Here is a 19,975-nt window from a genome sequence, read left to right as displayed (position 1 = left end):
GTAGGGACTTAACAGTCCCCAGTCAGTTTGCAGCACACAGCCCTAGAATCTGAAGGTCAGATCCAAAAGTGACCTTTTTGCTGCCGGCAGAGGCCCATGGGGTTTTCTAGAGACCACACCCACTCTCTGGTGCCAGTGGCAAGTGCAGTTTTATTAGGTTTATTTTTTTTCAGGGGCCATGTATGAAAGTTCATCATTCACAAACTTGTTTAAACTATATTTCCTTCTCTTCCTTCTCCTTCTAGTTCTCTGTCGCAGAGCCCTTCAGCTCCACCAAATGCTGGATAGGAAGCCTCTCTGACTTGCTTATAGCGTTTAGGTCCCAAAGACTATCTCCTTCTAAGTGTCTCAGGATTTGAGAATAATTTCATTTATACATCTCCTTTCATGGATTCTGAATCTTTAAGTTTTCACCTTTCAAACATTGGAACTTTGTTCCTGAACTCAGACCCCAAAGCCATAATGACGCTCAACTGTCAAAGCAGTTGATACCTACTTCCTCCATGAGCACTATGTACAGCCAGTGATTCCCATTACTTCCCTGGCTCCTCATGGGCAGGCTCAACAGGGAAATGTTGGAGAGTCTCTTCTGCATAGAGCTAACTATGGAGGGGATTCAGGGGAAATTTTTATATAGTTAGCAAAGGAGCTGCTTCCTTGTAGGAACACAACCCTACTAAAGAAATACTGGCTTGACCAAGAGTCTCATGTACCCAGGATGGATGAAAGTGTGTTTGTCCTAGAAAAGAAAGGTCCATGCATTCTGGGCTATTCCCATCTGGAAGCACTGCCCATGCTCTGTGCCTATGCTCATGTTCCTAGGAAGAACCAGTTAATCTCAGCAGCTTCTTACAAATATAATGGAAATGTACCACCTAGTGATCAGGGCTGGAACTGTTACTCAACTAGACCAAGAGATTTTTGCTTCAAAATCTGAGCACAAGAGAAGCACCTGGGTGGCTCAGTGGTTGAGTGAGCATCTACCTTAGGCTCAGGGCATGATCCTGGGGTCCTGGGATCGAGTCCCACATCAGTCTCCCCACAGGGAGCCTGCTTCTCCCTCTGCCTATGCCCCTGCCTGTGTCTCTCATGAATAAATAAATTTTAAAAATCTTAAAAATCTTTAAAAAAAAAATCTGAGAAGAGATTCTGAGCTTCAAAAGAAGCCCATTCTTAACTGGCAGGTTATCACACCAAAGTGGTTCAATTCCCCTGCAGTTTATAGGTAAACTATAATTAATAATCTTGTGAAGAAAAGATGTTTTTCCATGAGATTTATGGAGATATGCTGAAAGATAGTTTACGGCTTCTGAATCTGTTGGCTGGTGAAGCCTTGCAGCTATTAACACAGATGTTTAAAACATAATACTCAGATACTCCAATTTGGAAGGAAAAATGCTAAGAATTTTTTAATGTTTCAACGAAAACCATAAATAAAATGCACTTGAAATAACTTTTCTTTCCACTAAAGGGCCTACAATAGATTTATAAAGACTCAAAAATATTTCTCACACTGTAACACTGTTTAAGAGTTCCACTGTGTGTCAATGAATCAACCAATTATGAACATATCTGTTGAAATGGAGTAAGGCTCTGAAAAATAAACATTTTACATCAAGAACAGTTGTTATGATTACTAAAGATTCCATCTTAATACAGAAAACAGATCAACCTATTTAAAGTAACTTGTAATTTTATTAATTTTTCAGTACTTTTGCAAATATGTTACTAACAAAATTCAAACCACAGCAACTACTTATAAAAGTTCTGCAGTTTGCTTCCAGCAGGTCATAAATAAAGCCCAGCCTACATAGATAGTACACTGCAAAACTTGCAGATGGAAGTTTAGGTAGATAACTTTTATCTAGCTAAAGAATGAAAACACATTCCACTTTCTGCAATCATGACTGAAAAGCTTTTCAAGACTGGAGATCCAAGTGACATACTGACTTAATCTAAAACTAAAGTCATAGGAATTAAGCAGATTTTCAACCCTGGAGCATTTGTTCCTAGTTTAAGGAAATTCACATTTTTTACACTTGATCTTAGCCAAAAGGCCAAGAAGTGATGTTGAGTAAAAGCTTAAATTTTTTCACAGAAAAAATATTGATTTCAGGCAAATAAAGACAAATTCCAGATAAACATGGTTCAGTATTTTTTTATTTTACCTTCATCAAGGCAGGCAAAGTACAGATGCTGTACATTAAAAACATACAAATACATTACTCACAGCACATCAACTCCTATAGGCAGAGAGCTCCTCTCTGAAGCACGTAACCACAGCTAAATGTACAAAGAGCCATCTGCTGGTCCCACGTAGCCAACACCAATCAGCAAGACATCTATCAGTGTCCATATCCCCAGGCCACCAAAGCTGAAGAGCTTGCCGAGGCCTTCCCGCCACTGGCCCAGGTAGAAACGGTCAGCCCCAAACCCACCGAGAGTGATGCTGCAAGAACAAACAGATTATGGGATGGGGGAGGCCATCAGCCACCCCCAAGCTGCAGCCAGATGTGGCTCGACACTGGTATTAAGTCACATGTATGAAAGGGCCTCAAAATGATCACAAAGCTTCACAAGGACACAAATGACTATTTCACAAATCCATGACACCACATAATCATGGGCAAGAAGACTGTTTAAATATCAAAAGTAAATGCACAATTTTTCAGCTGTGCTGAAATCTAATGTTCCTTTTAAAGTAATCCACCTTGTTGCCTGCAGTCTTCAAAATGGCACATGTAGGAGAAAAAAGCAGGGAGCCAGTCCAACAAAAAGTACACAAACACGGAGTCAGGAGGTAGGGTTGGGAGGCAGCCCACCAACACTTGGTTGTCCCAGATCAAGTCATCTGAACTTCTGTCACACTTGTCCCCAAAAATGGAGTGTTAAGAATAAATGACTTTTGAGGTTCTTTCAAATTCTAAGATCTAACAATATCCAGATCACCTCTCATTGTACTTCTTTTAAGCTTATTATTATGGAAAATTTCAAAACAAATAAAAGAAGTGAAGAGAACAGTACCCCTTCAGCTCCAAATATTATGTGTCGGCCCCGTTTTGTCTGTATTCCCACCTCCCCGTGCTGGCATACTGTGAAGCGAACTGTGAAGTGAATATTCTGAAAAAAACTGTGTTGCACTTCAAAATGAAAACTATTCTTACTTTTTAAAAGTGAAGCTGTTAGATGTAGTATGTTAACTCGAGATGCTAACAATCTAGGGGAAAGTGGGTGGCACGTATACAGGAATGATCTTTGTAGCTTTTCTGTAAGTTTCAAGTTATTCCAAAATAAAGAGGTTATTAAAAAAAAAAAAAAAAGTTCGTTGTTCATTCTAATTTGAACCACTGCTGACAAAGACAATGGCCAGTTATCAAATCTCATTTTTGTTATACTGAATTTTCTATCTTGGACTATTCTTTTATTCTCCAGTTGTGCCTTTCTGCCAGGCAGGCTCTGGCTCTCCCCAGCCCAAATCCTAAAGCAGTGGTGCACATCGGGCAACTTGGCAGTACCTGAAGACATTCTTGATTATCACACCTTAGAGTGCTACTGGCATCTGGTCCATAGGCACTGCTAACCACTCTACTGTGCACACCCTACTGGTCCCACAACAAAGAATTATATTTGGCCTGAATGTCAACAGTGATGAAGGGGAGAAACCCTGCCCACCTTACATTGCAGGCCACAGGGTCTCAGGCTCTAGCCTAAACCTTCCACTGTAGATGCCCCAACTTTTTAATTAGAACTGTTTAACCAGCATCTCACCTGTCCTTCCCTCTGGGTGGGGGACGACAACAAAAATTGCAGTTTTTCCCTCAAACTGTTGAAAAGTTTAACAAATTCAAGCACATTTTTATGTTAAAATTGTAAGTCCACAATTATTTCTGGATGGTGGAATTGGAGGTGATCTTTAATGTTTTATTTCAATTTTTCCAGTTTTTAGTATTATTTATTAGTTTTTATAATAAAGGAGAAAACTACTAAAAAATAAAACTACAAATCATAAATCTACCTATTTTAAATAGTATATAGCACTTTACACTTACACTCAGGATGGGAAACTCTGACTGATTCTAATGATCTATAATCATGGCTCAGTAAGGCATCTCTAGAATGTGCAGACATCCCAGGGAGAAAAGCAAACATCCTACCATGAATTTCCACTAAATACTTGTCTGATCATCTAAGTAATTCCCTACAGCTATGTTTTCTAGGGCCTACCTAACACATGTGAAAGAATTCAAAAGAAGGAGGAACTTAGCTAAGCTCAATGTATGGAAGATTCCACTGATCCCAATAAAATTCAAATGGCATCCTAACTTATCAGTAGTCAAGCTTACCTCAGAGCCAGAGCAGTAGACCACTTATAACCTCCAGTCCAGTTGCAGTACAGCATTTTTGGAAAAGTACGGTTACCTTAAAAAAAGGGAAAACATTCTACATAGAAACATGGATATAAATATTCTTACACAGATACTAGTGGCTTTGTAATTTAGAATCTAAAAGTCAACTCTCCCTACGATAATTAAAGTTTGGCGCAGTAAATGGTAAAAATAAAGTCCTTACCATCTATAAGCATACATTTAATGCTTAAATCAGTTAAGTAAGGGTTATAGTCTTAAAGTATGTGAAGCTATCAAGGTTCAGGCAAAGTTTAGAGCAAATATGGCAGTGTGGTCTTGTTTATCAAACAGATAAGTCAGGACACCTGGGTGACTCAGTGGTTTAGCACCTGCCTTCAGCTCAGGGCATGATCCCGGAGTCCCAGGATCGAGTCCCACATCGGGCTCCCTGCATGGAGCCTGCTTCTCTCTCTGCCTGTGTCTCTGTCTCTCTCTCTGTGTCTTTCATGAATAAACAAATAAAATCTTAAAAAAAAACAAAAAACGATAAATCAAGCAACAGGGAAAAAAGAGAGCTGCACCCACACAGAAACACTTCCTGTGGGACACAGGGCACACACGGGTTACCCCAGAAGAGCCCAAAGACAAATGGTATCCATGTGGGAAAAAAACATAAACCTGAATCAACTTCAAACCATACACCAAAACCAATTCCTACTTAACCTATTTGTGTGAAAGGCCAAACTTCCAAAAGGCTATGAAAGACTTATTAAATTCAACTAATTAAAATTTTCAAGTTGTGTTAAAAAAAAAAAATTCAAGTTCTATCCAAAAGATACCCCAAAAATGTGGCAGGAGGGGAGTAGTTAAAATATGAGAAAGATTTTAGGGACACCAAAAGGTTATGATCCCAAATATAAAAGAATTCCTGGAAATCCTTTAAAAAAGACAACATTTATGAATAATAAGAATTGGAGAGCATGTGAATCCAGAATATTTATGTACCAATGGTGGGAATGTAAATTGTTAGAGCCATTTTGGAAAATAATACATGCTAGAAGAATATACTAATACATGCTAGACACACGCCTGTAAATGTGCAACCAGGAGACGGGTACAGAAACTTTAATAGCAGCACCATGTGTGAGAACAAAAAACTATATATAATCAAAATCCATAAAATGGATAAACTATGATACAATCCTACGATGGCTTATTATACAGAAGTAAAAAAATAAGACACATGGATCATCTCAGAGCCATAATGTTGAGAGGAAAAAATAAAAGTACAAGACCATAAATAGACTACTAAGTCTAAAATATGCATTACTAAATGATATATCATACTATGTTTTATTACTTACATTTGATAGAACTATATATAATGCAAAGAAAAGCAAGTGAGATGAGAAAATTCATAAAGGCAGTTACCTCTCCAGAGAAAGTAGGACAACCAGGTACAGAAAAAGCACTCAGGTAGTTCTGATGGCATTAGATTGCTTTACTTGGTAATTGGGTGAAATGTTATTACTATACTTTATGCTTTATACCTTATACATTTTTCCTTGTTTTATTAAATATTACATCTTAAAAGATAAGAGAACTGCAAATTTTCTCGATTTTTTTTAGTTCATTGAGTTTTTTTTATTTTTTAGTTGGCACACAATGTTATATTAACTTCAGATATACAACACAGTAACTCAACAACCATATGTTATGCTGGCCACAAGCGTAGCTACCATCTGTCACCACTGAGTTTATTAATGAGGTTTGGTGTAACTAAAAAGTGCTAATAAATGTTTCCGATTGATCAATTTAAATTTAGGGTGCCTGGGTGGTTCAGTCAGTTAAGTGTCTGACTTGGTTTCGATTCAGGTCATGATCTCAGGGTCCTGGGATTTAGCCCCACAATGGGCTCCATGTGGAGTCTACTTCAGATTCTCTCTCCCTTCCCCCTCTGCCTTTCCCTGCTCATGCACGATCTCTCTCTTTCTCTCTCTCAAATAAAAATATTAACAATTTAAATTTAATTCTCAAATTGCTTATTAAAGTTCCATAATGTAAGCTTAAAGGAAAGTATTTTGCTCACGAATTTCCTTGAACTCCAACTTACCCAAGCAATGAATGTGGTCCCGCACTGTGCAATTGGCAGTGTAACGCTGCCGGGGACAAGACACTGTCATGCAGCTGGTAGAATTGGAACACTCATAATCAGTTTCTGGAAGCTGCCAGCAAAACCTGCAAGTCATGTTGATGATGAAGTTCTTTTGGGATTTGAAGTCTTGATCCTGCATGCCAAAGGACATAGAATGAATCAATCATAATAGTTCATTAATATATCAATAAAAATACAAGGCACAAAGCTTCTAAAAGACTGGTGAATAAAACTAGCAGAAAGTGGCAGAAATATAGGTACCAAACCAATATGTATGCAAAATAAATGTATGTGGTATGATCCCATAATCATAAAAATATACACCCCAAAATACATGCCTAAGGAAAAAAATCTACATAAATTTACATCAAAATAACAGGTTATTCCAGGACATATTTTGCCACTTTCACTTGGCTAAATTTTTCATAATGAACATAGGTATTTTTGTAATACCAAAAAAAAAAAAAAAAAAAAAAGGAAATTCATTTTATCAAACCACAGAGTCACAGGGAGCTGGAAAGAGATATGAGTACATCTGTTCAAGGTCTGCTGAGCTGCTAGTTATGTGCAGGACCCACGTTCTCCAACCCCTATTTGAAGCTCCTACAAGTACAACACACTGACTGGCTGCTAAGTCTCAAATCTTCCCAAATATCTCTAAGACCTCCAGGCTACTCACACCTCCACTTAGTATAATCAACTAACGGGTGGCCCAGACAATCACTCTCCACTTTGAAAGAACCACATGTAGAGACTCAGCAAGTATTCTGGTTGGCACTAAGCTTTTAAGGCTGTAGATTTTTTTCACTTCAATTAAAAAATCATTATTTTGTTTTCTGCTTGTAAGACCAGCACATCACTTTGTGTGCTGCACCTTTGGAAATTACAGTAAAAAACCTGTAACCTCTCCCAAGAGAACTACTTTTAATCTTTCATTTTTAATTCCTATAATATAGATGTAAGTGCATTTATACTGAAAGCTATTTTGTATCCTTTTTTCCCCACTTGACATTATACTGTAATACATATTTTTCAAAATCATTTTTAAATGGTCAATCTCCTTTGGAAGTATCAATTTACTAGTTTTTTTGATCAATGCAAAACTGCACTTATGAATAGCATCCAAAACTGGCTAAGGTACTATTTAGGCAAAATTGTTTGAAACATCTGCATATCTCTGGCAATACACACGGATAATGCACAGTTACCAATGGTTTTTTAAAACGAGGTAAGCTGTGAATGTGGTAGATTCCTAAGTGTGACAGAAGGGAAGGGGAAACCACTCCAGGTCTGGCCCTCAGCAGCCACTGCCTCCCTGACAGCAAGCCCTGCTTGGCCTCTGGCCTTCCAGGGAATCTATTCTATGTGTGAGGACGTTTATGTCAGATATATAACTTTTTTTTTTTTTTTTTTTTTTTAAACTTAACTTTCCCACTGGTATGTTTGATTGAATTCTGTAGCTATCAGTAAGTATCTCAAAGAGCTGCCTACTTCTTTCTAATAGCTGCTTTTTATTTCATTTCATAGTGGATCATAAACAGTTTTCTCTTGGACATTAAACTTATTTTAAATCTTCTGTCCAGGAGAACAATGAAGCTAAGAATATCCACAGGTGTATTTATTTGCATCTATGTACAGCATCTGTAAGATAAATTGCTAGATTTGCAACTGCTGGATCAAAAGATATATACATCCGTAAGTTTCACATGTGACAACTGCCTACAAAAGGCTGAGCAATCTGCCCACCCACTAACAAGACAGGAGCGTCCCTTATGTCCTCACGAACTCAGAGTGTCACAACAAGCTTTTTTATTTCTTTGCCAACCTGAAAGGTTTAAAAACACATCATTTGTATTTAATTATGAGAAAAATTCAACATTTTTTCATGTGTTGAAAGCCCATTTGTATTTCCTTTCCTATGAACCATCATCTACTTAAGTCCTCATACTATTTTTTCTATAGCACTGTCATCTTTTTCTCATTGCTTTTAGGAAATCTTTACATACTACAGACATTAGTGCATTATTTGTCACAGGTGTTAGAAATACTTTTTCCTAGTTTGCCATTGATTTTTTGCCTTTATGCTTTTTTGGGATATTTTTAGTAGTCAAAGATATCAATTCTTTTTTTTTTTTTTTAAGATTTTATTTATTTATTCATAGAGACACAGGCAGAGGGTGAAGCAGGCTCCAGGCTCCATGCAGGGAACCCGATGTGGGACTCGATCCCGGGTCTCCAGGATCACACCCTGGGCTGCAGGCGGCGCTAAACCGCTGCGCCACCGGGGCTGCCAAAGATATCAATTCTTTTATGGCTTCTAAATTTCATTTCTTTTTCTTTTTTAAAGTTATGTTTTTTTTTTTTTTTTTTTTGACATTTTATTTACTCAGGAGAGACAGAGAAAGAGGCAGAGACACAGGCAGAGGGAGAAGCAGGCTCCATCCAGGAAGCCTGATGTGGGACTCGATCCCGGGACTCCAGGATCACGCCCTGGGCCGAAAGCAGGCGCTAAACCGCTGAGCCACCCGGGCTGCCCTCTAAATTTCATTTCTTACGTAGAAATATACTTCCTACTTTGAGATTATAGCAAAAACAATCAAGCTTTCTCTGCTACCTCAAGGCTTCACTGTATCACATTAAATCCCTGATCTCTCTGGGTTTATTGTGGACAAGTGAGGGATTCCACTTTTTTACCCAGAGCGACCCAGGCATTCGCAGCACTGACTGAATCCATCTTCTCTCTGGAGAAGTACGGACCCCTTCAAAAGCTTATCCATAGTAAAAAGATCTATCCGCTTTCCCTCTGTGAAAGTTGTCATTACTTAAGAACCCATAACCCACTGAAAGAAATTATACCTGCTTCAGATACACTAGCAGTCTGACAGCTTCTCCAAGTAATGCAAAACATTTCTGTCGAGCACATTTCAGCAGACGTCCACTGTCTTGACAGTTACCATTGTAACTGGAATAGGAACGATCTGATATAACAGGTGTTACAGGATTTTTACATTTATTTCTATAAAGGAATCCAGGTGAGAGTCCCTTAGCCTGTGAATCCCTGCTCAGCATGTCTGGAGGATAAAAGAGTTCATTTTTTGCCATTAAGTTCAAAATAAGAGGGAGCAGGGAGGCATCTGTGTGTGCACACACACGCAAATGAGAGATAAATAAGCATCTGCGCGCCTGCATGTGATGGTCATGGATTATTCCTTCCTGAAATGGTAACTTTTTTTTACCAAGAAGGGACCCTACAGATCTTCATAAAACAAATAAGGAAAATACCCATGACTTGCCCTGGCTCGCCTGGTGACAGCAATCCTAGAACCCATGTCTCTCGGCAGCCAGTTCATGTATTCACTGCTCTCCACTTTGAGAAACAGACCATCAGGCTCTCTCGGGCCAGACTTCAGGTCCTGCACCTGAGAACAGGGCAACTTGTTCAGGACTTATGGTTTCAGGACTTATGGTTACTGGCCAAAAGAGGAGGCAGGCAATATGAAAGCTCCTGGAGGAGAAGGAGAGAAAAAAATCCCACCCAAGACACATCTCAGCCAGGGGGTGAGGACAGCACCAGGAACCATGACACAGGAGTTCAGAAACTGGATGTCAGTTTTCCCCTTTTTTAATAAATACCTCCTATCAGGCCCATGAAATAACATCTTTTTAAAACTTTTTCATTGGAGTATAGTTGACACATAGTTACATTAGTTTCAGGTAGAGAGAAAACTTTTTAAAAGCCTTCAAATAAATACATTTCACCCTTAGGTAATTATGGACGATAAAGTATTTAAGATTCAGCAACAAAGACTAATAACTCAAGGGCAGTCATGAAGACTATCCGGCACTTACACTGGATTTTCCAGAGTGCTGATACAATTTTTAAAATGGCAATAGTTAAGTTTATGAAAACTAAATTCAGATACTGACAGAACAAACTCTTACTTCCCTTTTGAAGTAAGGCCTTCCTCGCTCCCTCTCTGATACTAGACTTCACAAGGAAAATTACAGAAAGAATGTAGGGGTGGAAGAAACTTTCCAATCTAGCCCTCTACAAACCAAGTTCCAAAGGACGGAGAGGGAAGGTATCCTGTTCAAGTGACAGAAATGCTAGGGCCATCGGGTCAAAAGAGATCTGCAAGAGAGGACATGGTAGAGAATCTGTCTCTTCCTCTTCAACCACTTTCCCAAAGCAGGGTTCCATGGAAACACTTTAGAAAAAAGGTGTTCTGGGTCCATGTGCTCATTTCCCTCATTTAACAAGAAACAGATCAATAAGTCAGTCAGAAAGCTAGTTATGGCAGAGCCAAGAGTAGAACACTACCTCATTATTCATTTCTACTCTTCACCTCACCCAGATAGCAGCCCCAAACAAGGGAGTGTGCAATCATTTACCTGGTTCAGTTGTTAAAAAATTCAAGTACCTGAGTCTCCCTGACCTATCCTATTCACATTCAGAAGGTCTGGGGCTGTCTTCAGGAGTGATTTTTTTTTTTTTTTTTTTTTTTTAAGATTGTATTTATTTAATCATGAGAGACACAGAGAGAGAGGCAGAGACATAGGCAGAGGGAGAAGCAGGCTCCTTGCGGGAAGTCTGATGCAGGACTTGATTCCAGGACCCTGAGATCACAGCCTAAGCAGAAAGGAGATGTTCAACCACTGAGCCACCCAGATGCCCTGTCCAGAAGTGATTCTAACAGCAGCTGGATTCAAGTAGCTTGGAACCAGGTATCCATAGAGCACTCTATTGAATACCGACTATGTAAGCCTTTCTAGGCCCCTTCCCGTCTGTCAAAATATCAGGAGAGAGAATATATGTGTGATGTTTGTAACATGGTCATGTCTAACAGGCAACAGTACACTTGAGCCTCTTCTATTTCTGACTTCCTATAAGGAGTCTGATCATTGCTCCAATTTAATTTGTCAGGAAACTGTCATCTGAGCCCCTGTAACCAAATTTCACTTGCATATGAAAAGTTTCGGTTTTCTGATCCAGGTTGTCTTTGTTCCTAAAATATTACTTGTAGAAGCAGACCACCTTCTTTCATGATTTCCCCCACTTTCAAGTCTAAACTGTACTTAGAGCTTGAGGTTTACAGTGAGTTCATCTGAAATACGTAAGTGGCAGTACTTACAACACAGGTAACAGAAGGTTTGACGGTGCAGTCAAAGGTGACGGGCTTCCCATAGACACAGGAGAAATTTGTCTTACATTCTACACAGTCTGCAGGAAGTCGGCTACACAAACCATTACTTGGACACTTCATCACATAAGGTGGAATATCAGTACTTTCTGTGAAAAGTAAGAGAGAAGCTTACTCTCATATAATATTGATCAGCATCGCAGAAGAAAACAATTTCCTGAGGCTAAGGGGCATGATGGCTAGCGATGAAATACTACACTGGAGTGGAAAATGACAGAGTGGGAGTCAGAGACACCTGCAATTAAAGCAAGGTTCTGCCACCAAGCTGTGTGACCTGGCCTAAGAGTTCAAAAGCGTGGTATGAAGCATTTAATCATTCCCCACAAAATGAGCATGAAATTCAAAGGTACTTATGTACATACAATGTACACACAAAGCTAGGCTAAGTTGGGGCTTCAAAAAAAATCTACTCTGAAACAAGATGAAAAATTCAGACATAGAGGTGGTAGGGTTTGTTCATGATCACAGAGGGAGGGACAAAACTAGAACCAAGACTCAAATCTGTTTCTAATCTGATATCCTTTTCATCTGCACTCACCGATTTGGAAATTAGGACCCTGGCCGTCTACCCAGGCTATCAATCAGTACAACAGGGTACCAACTTTAGAAAATGTTGTCATTATTCCACACTGGTACCTCAATAAGCCATAATTCCCTTGTAACATTTACAGTTTTATACTACCAAAGTTCAACATAGTTCTCCACGTTCATATGGGTTGCAATTGTTTTCCCGGCCAACCTTGCCAGGAGTACCATATATTTTTATCCACTGACAGGATTAATTCCACGTATTCTGGGGGAGGTTGTGAGGCTTTCAAAAACATCCAAAAGAGGGGCAGCACCTGGTGGCTCAGTCAGTTAAGCAGCTGCCTTCAGCTCAGGTCATGATCTCAGGGTTCTGGGATACAGCCTCACCTCAGGCTCCCTACTCAGCGGGGAGCCTGCTTCTCCCTCTCCCTCTCCCTCAAATAGATAAGTAAATAAATCTTTACCAAAAAATCCAAAGAATAGAAAATTCTTGTGCTTTCTCTATAATTTGTGTTTTAGACTCAAGTATGCTCCTGTCTTGTAGTAGTCTTTACATCCAAGTAACAACCCATAAAACACCTCTGCCAGTTTCAATTCTTTAAAATAATGGAACTCTACAAGGATGAACTATAGACACAAAGGTTCTGTTTAGCAAAACACTTTAAGACTCATTTAAAACTGGTCCTGGGGCACCTGGGTGGCTCAGTGGTTGAGCATCTGCCTTTGGCTCAGGAAGTGATCCTGGAATCCTGGGATGGAGTCCTGCACTGGGCTCCCCACAGGGAGCCTGCTTCTCCCTCTGCCTGTGTCTCTGCCTCCGTCTCTCATGAATAAATAAATAAAATCTTAAAAAATAAATAAATAAATTGGTCTTACTTTAAGTCACTGGATTATGTGGGCAATTCTATAAAATACCATTTTTCTTTTCTTTTATTCCGATCACTATTGTGGTTGAAGTTGGACCTTTAGAAATCACACAGCCCAACTGACTTTAGAAGGCCAGACCAGCTTCACCACTTTAACGTGAGGAAAGTGATGCTGAAGGGGTGAACGGCAGTTTGCTCAAGCTCCCAGTAGCTCAACCAGACCTAGACTCCAGGTCTTAATCCCTCTGTGATCCATTTCACACAGCCTTGGGAAGAGCCTTTCAGGTCCAATATCAGGAATGGGGCTTATGAAGAAGAAGAAATTTTCTGAAGGGAAAGAAGCACGGGTTGAAAGTGATCTCGATGAATGAGGTGGAAAAATAGAGAGATCGAAATGAGGAATGTGCAAGTGGAAAAAGAGATGAGACCAGAATCTCAGATGATACTGCAATATCAAGACAGTCTACAGAAAACATCTGTCTTTAGTCCATCACATTACCTAAAATAAAAATTTCAAAAAAAAGGAAAGTTATTTTATCTAAAAGAAAAAAAAATAAGAAAACAACCACTAGATATAAATTTCCACATTTACTAGAATAAAAAATGTCTAGTACCTGCTGCCCTGGGAACTACTGTGAAAGTACGTGTTGGGCCCGGATCCTTTATTGACTGAGCGAGCGGCTGCGACTGCTCTAAATTTAAGGATCCTACAATTAGAGAAACATGTTATCCTGGGATATGGAAACCTAGCTTTGTGTGGTTAAGACACAAGGCTCACCCCAGACCAATAACTGTTCATGAAAACCTTACAGCTCGATTGTCCAGAAAAATCAAAGACCCGCTAATGGGGTCGACACCGATTTGGGTCGACAGGCAACGAGGGAACCAGGCGTGGTACCGGGCTCCAGGTCCGCTTCCCAGGCCGAGAGCCGAGCCCTCGGTCCCCCGCCCGAGGGCTCCTCAGCCGAGCTGGGAGGCTCCGGGACCCCTGGGAGGAGGGGCCGCCGCGGAGCCGAGGGCCGGGACTCCCCAGACCCGCTGCAGCGACCCGCCGCCCGGCACTCAGCCTCCGCCCTGCGCCCGCCGGCCTGGCGCGGACGCCTCCCGCCGCTCCCGGGGGCCTCGCTGCCGCTCCGCCCGGCCCCGCGTGGACCCCGGCCTTTAACTCACCCCCGCCGGACAAGATGTAGAACTGGGAGAGGAACAGCAGCACGCGGCATAGGCGGCGCAAGGTCCGCAACGGAACCGCCGCGGCCGCCATGTCGCCGGCGCGCGCCACTTCCGGGCCTGCGGCGGGGCTAGGCAGAGGGGCGGGGCCAGGAGGGGGAGGGGCGCCGGCGCACGCCGCAGGGGCGGGTGCGGGCGCGTCCCCGGGGAGCCCGAGGGCGCAGGCGCAGGCGCAGGCGCAGGCGGCTCCGCGTGGGTTCTACGGCGTCGCGCTCGCCCGCTCCTTGCGGCTGCGGTGGAGGTGGTTCGGGTCCCAACTGTGCCCCACGGCATCACTTCTCTCTCCATGACTAGCGCCTGGGAACGGTCACCTGGGACCCAAATTCACACTTGCAGAGGCTGCAGTCAGAGGCGGGCAGATTGGGGAAGGTGGCCATCATCTGTATGCATGGCTCGGTATATATGTTCAGAGGTTAAAAACTGCCATGTGCTCGGTACTCTGCGAAGGTGTTGATTATGTACTTGGTTGCATTCTGAAAAGGTATTTATTTACAGATGAAACCGTGGCACATACCCGGTAAGGGAAGTGACCTCCCCGCCAAGCTGTGGTAGGCAGGACCTTCCCTGCGTTGCTGACCTGATCAGTGCCCAGCTAGCATCTCTCTGTGGCCAGCTATGGGTTTCACCACTAGCCAACCCCTTAAAGACATGCATTACTTCCAGAAAGTTCGTTCCTCTGAGATGGAGAGAGAGGACAGTAAGTGTACCTGGCAAGTATTCAGATCCAGAAGTTCTGAGACAAGAACCTCGGGATGTGAAAGGCGGGGGGGTGTAAAGCATGGGCCCTTCCCTGGAGAAGGCCAGCCTTGCAGAGGGGAGCTGCACCCCAGGCCTCTGCATCTGTTTTTGTCAGAGCATACTTTGTCCTGTGTTGTTGACCTGCGTTCCCCCTTCCCACCCACCTGCCACAAGATTCTTTTTGGGGCCTTCTGACTCCCCAACTCCTTCACTTGCAGTTTTGATGAATGAAAAGAATATACTGAATGGTGTCTGGCACACAGTAAGACCTCAATAAATACTACCTTAAAAATTGTATCACAAAATTTGCACCTTTGAGTACTATACAGGTCTGATCTATAGTACAGTTTTGTTTACTAACTGTTCAGGATGCTAAAATAATAGATGTTGAGAGAGCATGTCTTAAACTTATTTTGAATTCCACAACACCTAGCCAAATAAACACACAATAAATACTTCTTGATTGGTAGCTAAATTCTCTACTGGCATAAAGCTCTTTCAAATCAGCTCTGAGCAGTGAGGTATAACTCTCAGTTAAAATCAGAAATCCATTTGAATTGCGAAACTGAATAAAGGAAACTTCATTTAAGACGGAGCCCCGAAAAAAAAAAAAAAAAAAAGATGGAGCCAGGAGGCCAGAAGGGGGAGCTCTCATGCCCTACCGCTTCTAAAGAACTATATAGACTTGTCCTGCAGGCACCTTGCATTTCCAAAAGGAAGAGCCTATGCTTTACTACCCCAGCAAGAGGAAGAAAGATTTTTCTTTTTGCCCAGCAACAGTCCAACCAATGAGAAACTGTCTCAACCCAGCCAATGAAAAGCCACTACATTTCAACTCCCAGCTTACTCCAGTGGACATTTGGTTTATTACAGCCCTTCCCAACCACCCACCTGCGCCCTTTATAAAGAGCAGCCCTCTCTCCTTTGTGCTTCAGATTGTCTATGGTTTTGTGGTAGCTTACATGTCTCAAATTATAATTATCTGCTATTCCCGAATGAATCCATTTTTGCTGGTAAAATAATGGAAAGTTTTATTTCTAAGGTTAACAGAGTTGACATTCAGGAGAATGTCATCTCATGAAAAAAGTAGTTTAACTCTAGGGGAGCAACTCTAGGGGAGCAAGTTTAACTCTAGGGGAGCAACCTACTGTTATAAACCCCATAGCTGAAATACTGGAAACACTGCACGTTGCATTTTATTTAGGAATTTATTTTTTCTACAAATGAGCAAGACTCAGTTGGCAATTAGAAGCATTAAACAGAAACTCTTAACCTACACTGCAAACAACCAGTATATTCCATAACACTGAATTTGAGGTTCTGAGTCTTTTATCAGTAATCCAATATTTAGTACTAGCTGCTGCTTCAGTGGTTGTTGGGTAAAACAAATTAAGTGATGATTCCAATTTTTGAGATAAAGTTTCTTTCAGTGTGAACTTCAGTAAAACAACCATAAAAATACCTGAGAGGTATTGTCCTAGAAAATAGGATTTTCCCTTATATTTAAAAAAAGCTTTGCAGGTTCTTATTTGGAGCCTATCTTTTGAAACCAACAATCTCAGCAATAATCTCTCCTAATTTTCATATCCTAGTATTTCCCTCTTTCAATAAATAACATTTTCCCACATAAATCTCAAGGCATTTGGGAAATTAAAAATTTCCCCAGCTCATTCTCACATTGTTCCTGGACACATTAATGAGCTAAACTTCTTATATTAACTACTTATCCATTGTCTCCTTTCTCACTGTACCCATCAGTGAGTCAAAAGTTCTTAGAATAATAGCGATAATTAAGAAAAATGCATTTTTAGGAGTCAAAACAAGGTTACATAGAAGCCAAGTACAAGGAAAACTTCAGAAGTCCTCCTCAGCATTTAGTATACGTGATTTCTTGAGATTCTTCAACTTATGAATGGCAGATGTTACAGAAATCTCTCCATGAATTTTGTTGTCTCTTGTTCGAACATTTACAGCATTATTTGTCTTTTCCTTTTCTCCAACCACTGCAGAAAAGAAAGGGTAATAAACATATTTTAAATAAATGATGTGTTAAATATTAAGTCGACAGTCATATGATACATGTCTTATTGAGTTTTTCTTCAGTATTAATCTAATGACCATGAAGTCATCCTCTGATAGTAAGTTTCTTGAGAAAAGGATTAGATCCCCTCTCCTTATTATCCACTTGCAAGAACACATACTATGGTCTTGGAGTACAAATTGGAGCAGGGAGATAGATCTTCAAGACCCTTCCCCTGCCAGAAAACCAGAATTTTCTGGAATGTAGGTAAAATGTTTCTCTCTAGCGCCCCTTCCTGTGGGATGATGCAGCAATCTGCAGACTTGTTTCTTGCCATGTAGAAGGAAGAAACTGGTCACCAAGTAAAAGGAATAAAGTAGATATTCAAGAAGAGCATAAAGAACTGGAGCAAAGTAGGGCCCAGAAATTAGGAGGAACAGTCTGGATAAGAGTTAAGCAGTTTGTTCTAGTTACTCTCCCAATGATTTTACTATTTAATTCCACCTTCCATGTCATGAAATTCTCCATTACCCTTCCAGTAAATTCCATCTTTGTCTAAGTCGATGCGAGAGTTCTGTCACCAGAAGGAGCCTGATTGAAACATCACAATATCTACTACATAAATGCTTTCAATGACAAATTGCTAATAGTACAATCCTATACATATTTATTTTACCTTCTACAGAATCAGTCAACTTACTGGAGATAATAATATCATGCCTGGAAGCATCCAGTATCAGTTTCTCTTGATTTCCGAAACATTTTAAAATCAAAATTTTAGATGCTACATCTAAGTACTTATATCCCTTAAGGACACTTTTTCACTTAAATTTTCTTTTGATCACTTTAAATTTGGAATCTTTCCAACTCATTATCTTAATCCCAAAGATTTATAATAAATCAGAAAAGCAAGGGAGAATATTGGAGACCTGTCACATGGCTGAAATATAAAAAGCATAATTCTGAGAAAATCATTTTCACATTTTTTCATTGTTGGTTTAAGATATTAACTACTGCTAGTGATACTATACCACAGGATTCATGTGAGATTTTATAACTCTTCTTCCAGCAAATAACAAAGAGTATTTATGAACAATTGACCAGGAACACCATGGACTGTTCTTTGTGTACAGGTAACAAACAAATTGTCATAATCACATAATTATACCATATTCATGTAGTTTTACCATTCACATAGTTATATCATACTCATGTAGTTTACAGTATATTCATACAGTTATACCATTTTGGTTTTTGGAATTAAAGTGGAAGAAAACAAGCATTTGAGAAAATACAAACTTAAGTTACCCAAAATAAAATTATACTGAGCCAGCTGCGCATTTCGTATTTTCTTATTTAGTGTACAGCTGTGATCTAAGTCAACATCAGCCATGAATCCTTCTTCAAAAAATGCACTGGATACCTACAAGAAAATGAGACACTTTTACAATCACAGTATTTATGGGAGCCAGCCTCTGAGATGACCCACAGGGTCCTTGCCTTTTGTATTCACAGCTTGTGTCATTTCCTTCCCACTGTACCAGTGGCTCTGTGTGACTACAGAGCAGGGCAGAAGTGATGGCGCGTCACTTCCGAGATTAAGCTAAAAGACTATAGCTTCTATGTCTTTAACATCACTCCCTCTGGGGACACCAGTTGCCGTGTTGGAAGGATACTCAAGGAACCCCTGAAATCCCACATGGTGCACAACTGGGGCCTCCAACCGTAATGTGAGTGATCCCCAAGGAGGTAGCCCTGAGAGGCCAGCAGCACAACTAGAGCCTCTTAGGGGCCCTGAGCCAGAATCACCTCGCCACTGCTCCCAGATTCTGAGTCACAGAAACCATAACATAATAAATGTTTGTTGTCTCAGGCTGCTAAGTCTTGGAGGTATCTGTTACACTGCAATAGACAAATATTCTTCCTTAACAGAGCCATGTGGGAAAGAATAACTTAAATACGAGATATTTGAAAATACAGATTTCTGGGGACACCTGGGTGGCTCAGCGGTTGAGCATCTGCCTTTGGCTCAGGGCATGATCTTGGAGTTCCGGGATCGAGTCCCACATTGGGCTCCCTGCATGAAGCCTGCTTCTCCTCTGCCTGTGTCTCTGGCTTTCTCTGTGTCTCTCATGAATAAATAAAATCTTATTTAAAAATTCCCAATTTCTCAAAAACATTAAGAAGCAAAATAGTTCTGATCCAAATACACAGACATGATTCAGATGTTATTCTCAATTACTGAAAATGCAGGCTGCTAAAGTAATGTATTAGTGATGCAATATTTTAAGGCACAAATAACATTCCGAGTCAAAATCTTCACAGACTACATATCAATATTATTATGTACTTTCTTGTCTCTTTTTTACCTGAAGTGCATATTTTTCACAAGTTGGCCCCACAGGGATCACCATTACCTGACGAGGAGACAGCCAGAAAGGCCTGAAAAATATGTAAAAATACGTATTTTCAAAATCTAATGATGATCACTTTATTATGTGATCTAAAAAATAACCAAATATTTGGTTTAAAGTAAGACTTCATAAGAGATCAGATTCGACAGGGTGGTGTGGATGTAAACCAAATCATATTGAGAGCTAAAAAGCAACAGAGTAGACAAAAGAGGAAGCTGGGGATTATGGGAGGAAAGGAAGGGAAGAACAAGTCAGCTGCTGAGTGGAAGGGCTACACATCACTTATCAATACCACTGGGCAATTGAACTCCAGGCATTTACCCCAGAGAAATGAAAACATGCTCACCCAGAAACCTTCCTGCTAATTTTCATAGCAGCTGGAAACACTGAATGTCCTTCAATGGAAGATCAAACTGGTGCATCCACACCATGGAACACCAACAGCGATAAAAGAGGACCAACTACTGAGACTTGAAACCA

At 40.6% G+C, this 19,975-nt stretch overlaps 2 protein-coding genes across 7 annotated transcripts in view; both read right to left on the bottom strand.

Annotated features, from left to right (window-relative positions):
- Positions 1-2,142: 2,142 nt before the first annotated feature.
- On the bottom strand, positions 2,143-14,411 carry TM2D3 (TM2 domain containing 3). Of its 5 annotated transcripts, none has more exons than XM_077869319.1 (7): positions 14,267-14,411; positions 13,711-13,803; positions 11,634-11,791; positions 9,795-9,920; positions 6,460-6,634; positions 4,344-4,419; positions 2,143-2,449 (listed from the first exon to the last, which is right to left on the bottom strand). In XM_077869319.1, the coding sequence occupies exons 1-7, from the start codon at positions 14,355-14,357 to the stop codon at positions 2,284-2,286; spliced, it is 885 nt and encodes a 294-aa protein (XP_077725445.1). In that variant the 5' UTR covers positions 14,358-14,411; the 3' UTR covers positions 2,143-2,283. The 5 variants fall into 5 exon arrangements, with proteins under 5 accessions (XP_077725445.1, XP_077725461.1, XP_077725452.1 ...); XM_077869335.1 differs by lacking the exon at positions 14,267-14,411 and adding an exon at positions 13,907-14,060; XM_077869326.1 differs by lacking the exon at positions 9,795-9,920.
- Positions 14,412-16,250: 1,839 nt separating this feature from the next.
- Positions 16,251-19,975, bottom strand: part of TARS3 (threonyl-tRNA synthetase 3) — a 61,161-nt gene continuing 57,436 nt past the window's right edge. For both annotated transcript variants that reach the window (XM_077869289.1, XM_077869299.1), the window contains exons 17-19: positions 19,451-19,523; positions 18,390-18,504; positions 16,251-17,064 (exon numbers count right to left, since the gene is read on the bottom strand). In XM_077869289.1, the coding sequence (XP_077725415.1) occupies positions 16,916-17,064; positions 18,390-18,504; positions 19,451-19,523 (337 nt within the window). In that variant the 3' untranslated portion in view covers positions 16,251-16,915. The remainder of the gene's footprint in view (positions 17,065-18,389; positions 18,505-19,450; positions 19,524-19,975) is intronic.

This window comes from Canis aureus, chromosome 2 (assembly GCF_053574225.1).
Source record: "Canis aureus isolate CA01 chromosome 2, VMU_Caureus_v.1.0, whole genome shotgun sequence".
Taxonomy (NCBI): Eukaryota; Metazoa; Chordata; class Mammalia; order Carnivora; family Canidae; genus Canis; species Canis aureus.
This window is presented reverse-complemented; position numbering and strand designations above follow the sequence as displayed.

What these genes read in the sequence shown, in the direction of transcription:
- TM2D3 (XM_077869319.1), bottom strand. Translation starts at nt 14,357, where the DNA reads ATGGCGGCCGCGGCGGTTCCGTTGCGGACCTTGCGCCGCCTATGCCGC. An exon ending in AGTAGTTCCCAGGGCAGCAG is followed by an intron (nt 11,792 to 13,710) that starts GTACTAGACATT and finishes TACTTTTCACAG; the next exon opens with AAAGTACTGATATTCCACCT. An exon ending in CTGTCACCAGGCGAGCCAGG is followed by an intron (nt 6,635 to 9,794) that starts GCAAGTCATGGG and finishes TTTGGCATGCAG; the next exon opens with GATCAAGACTTCAAATCCCA.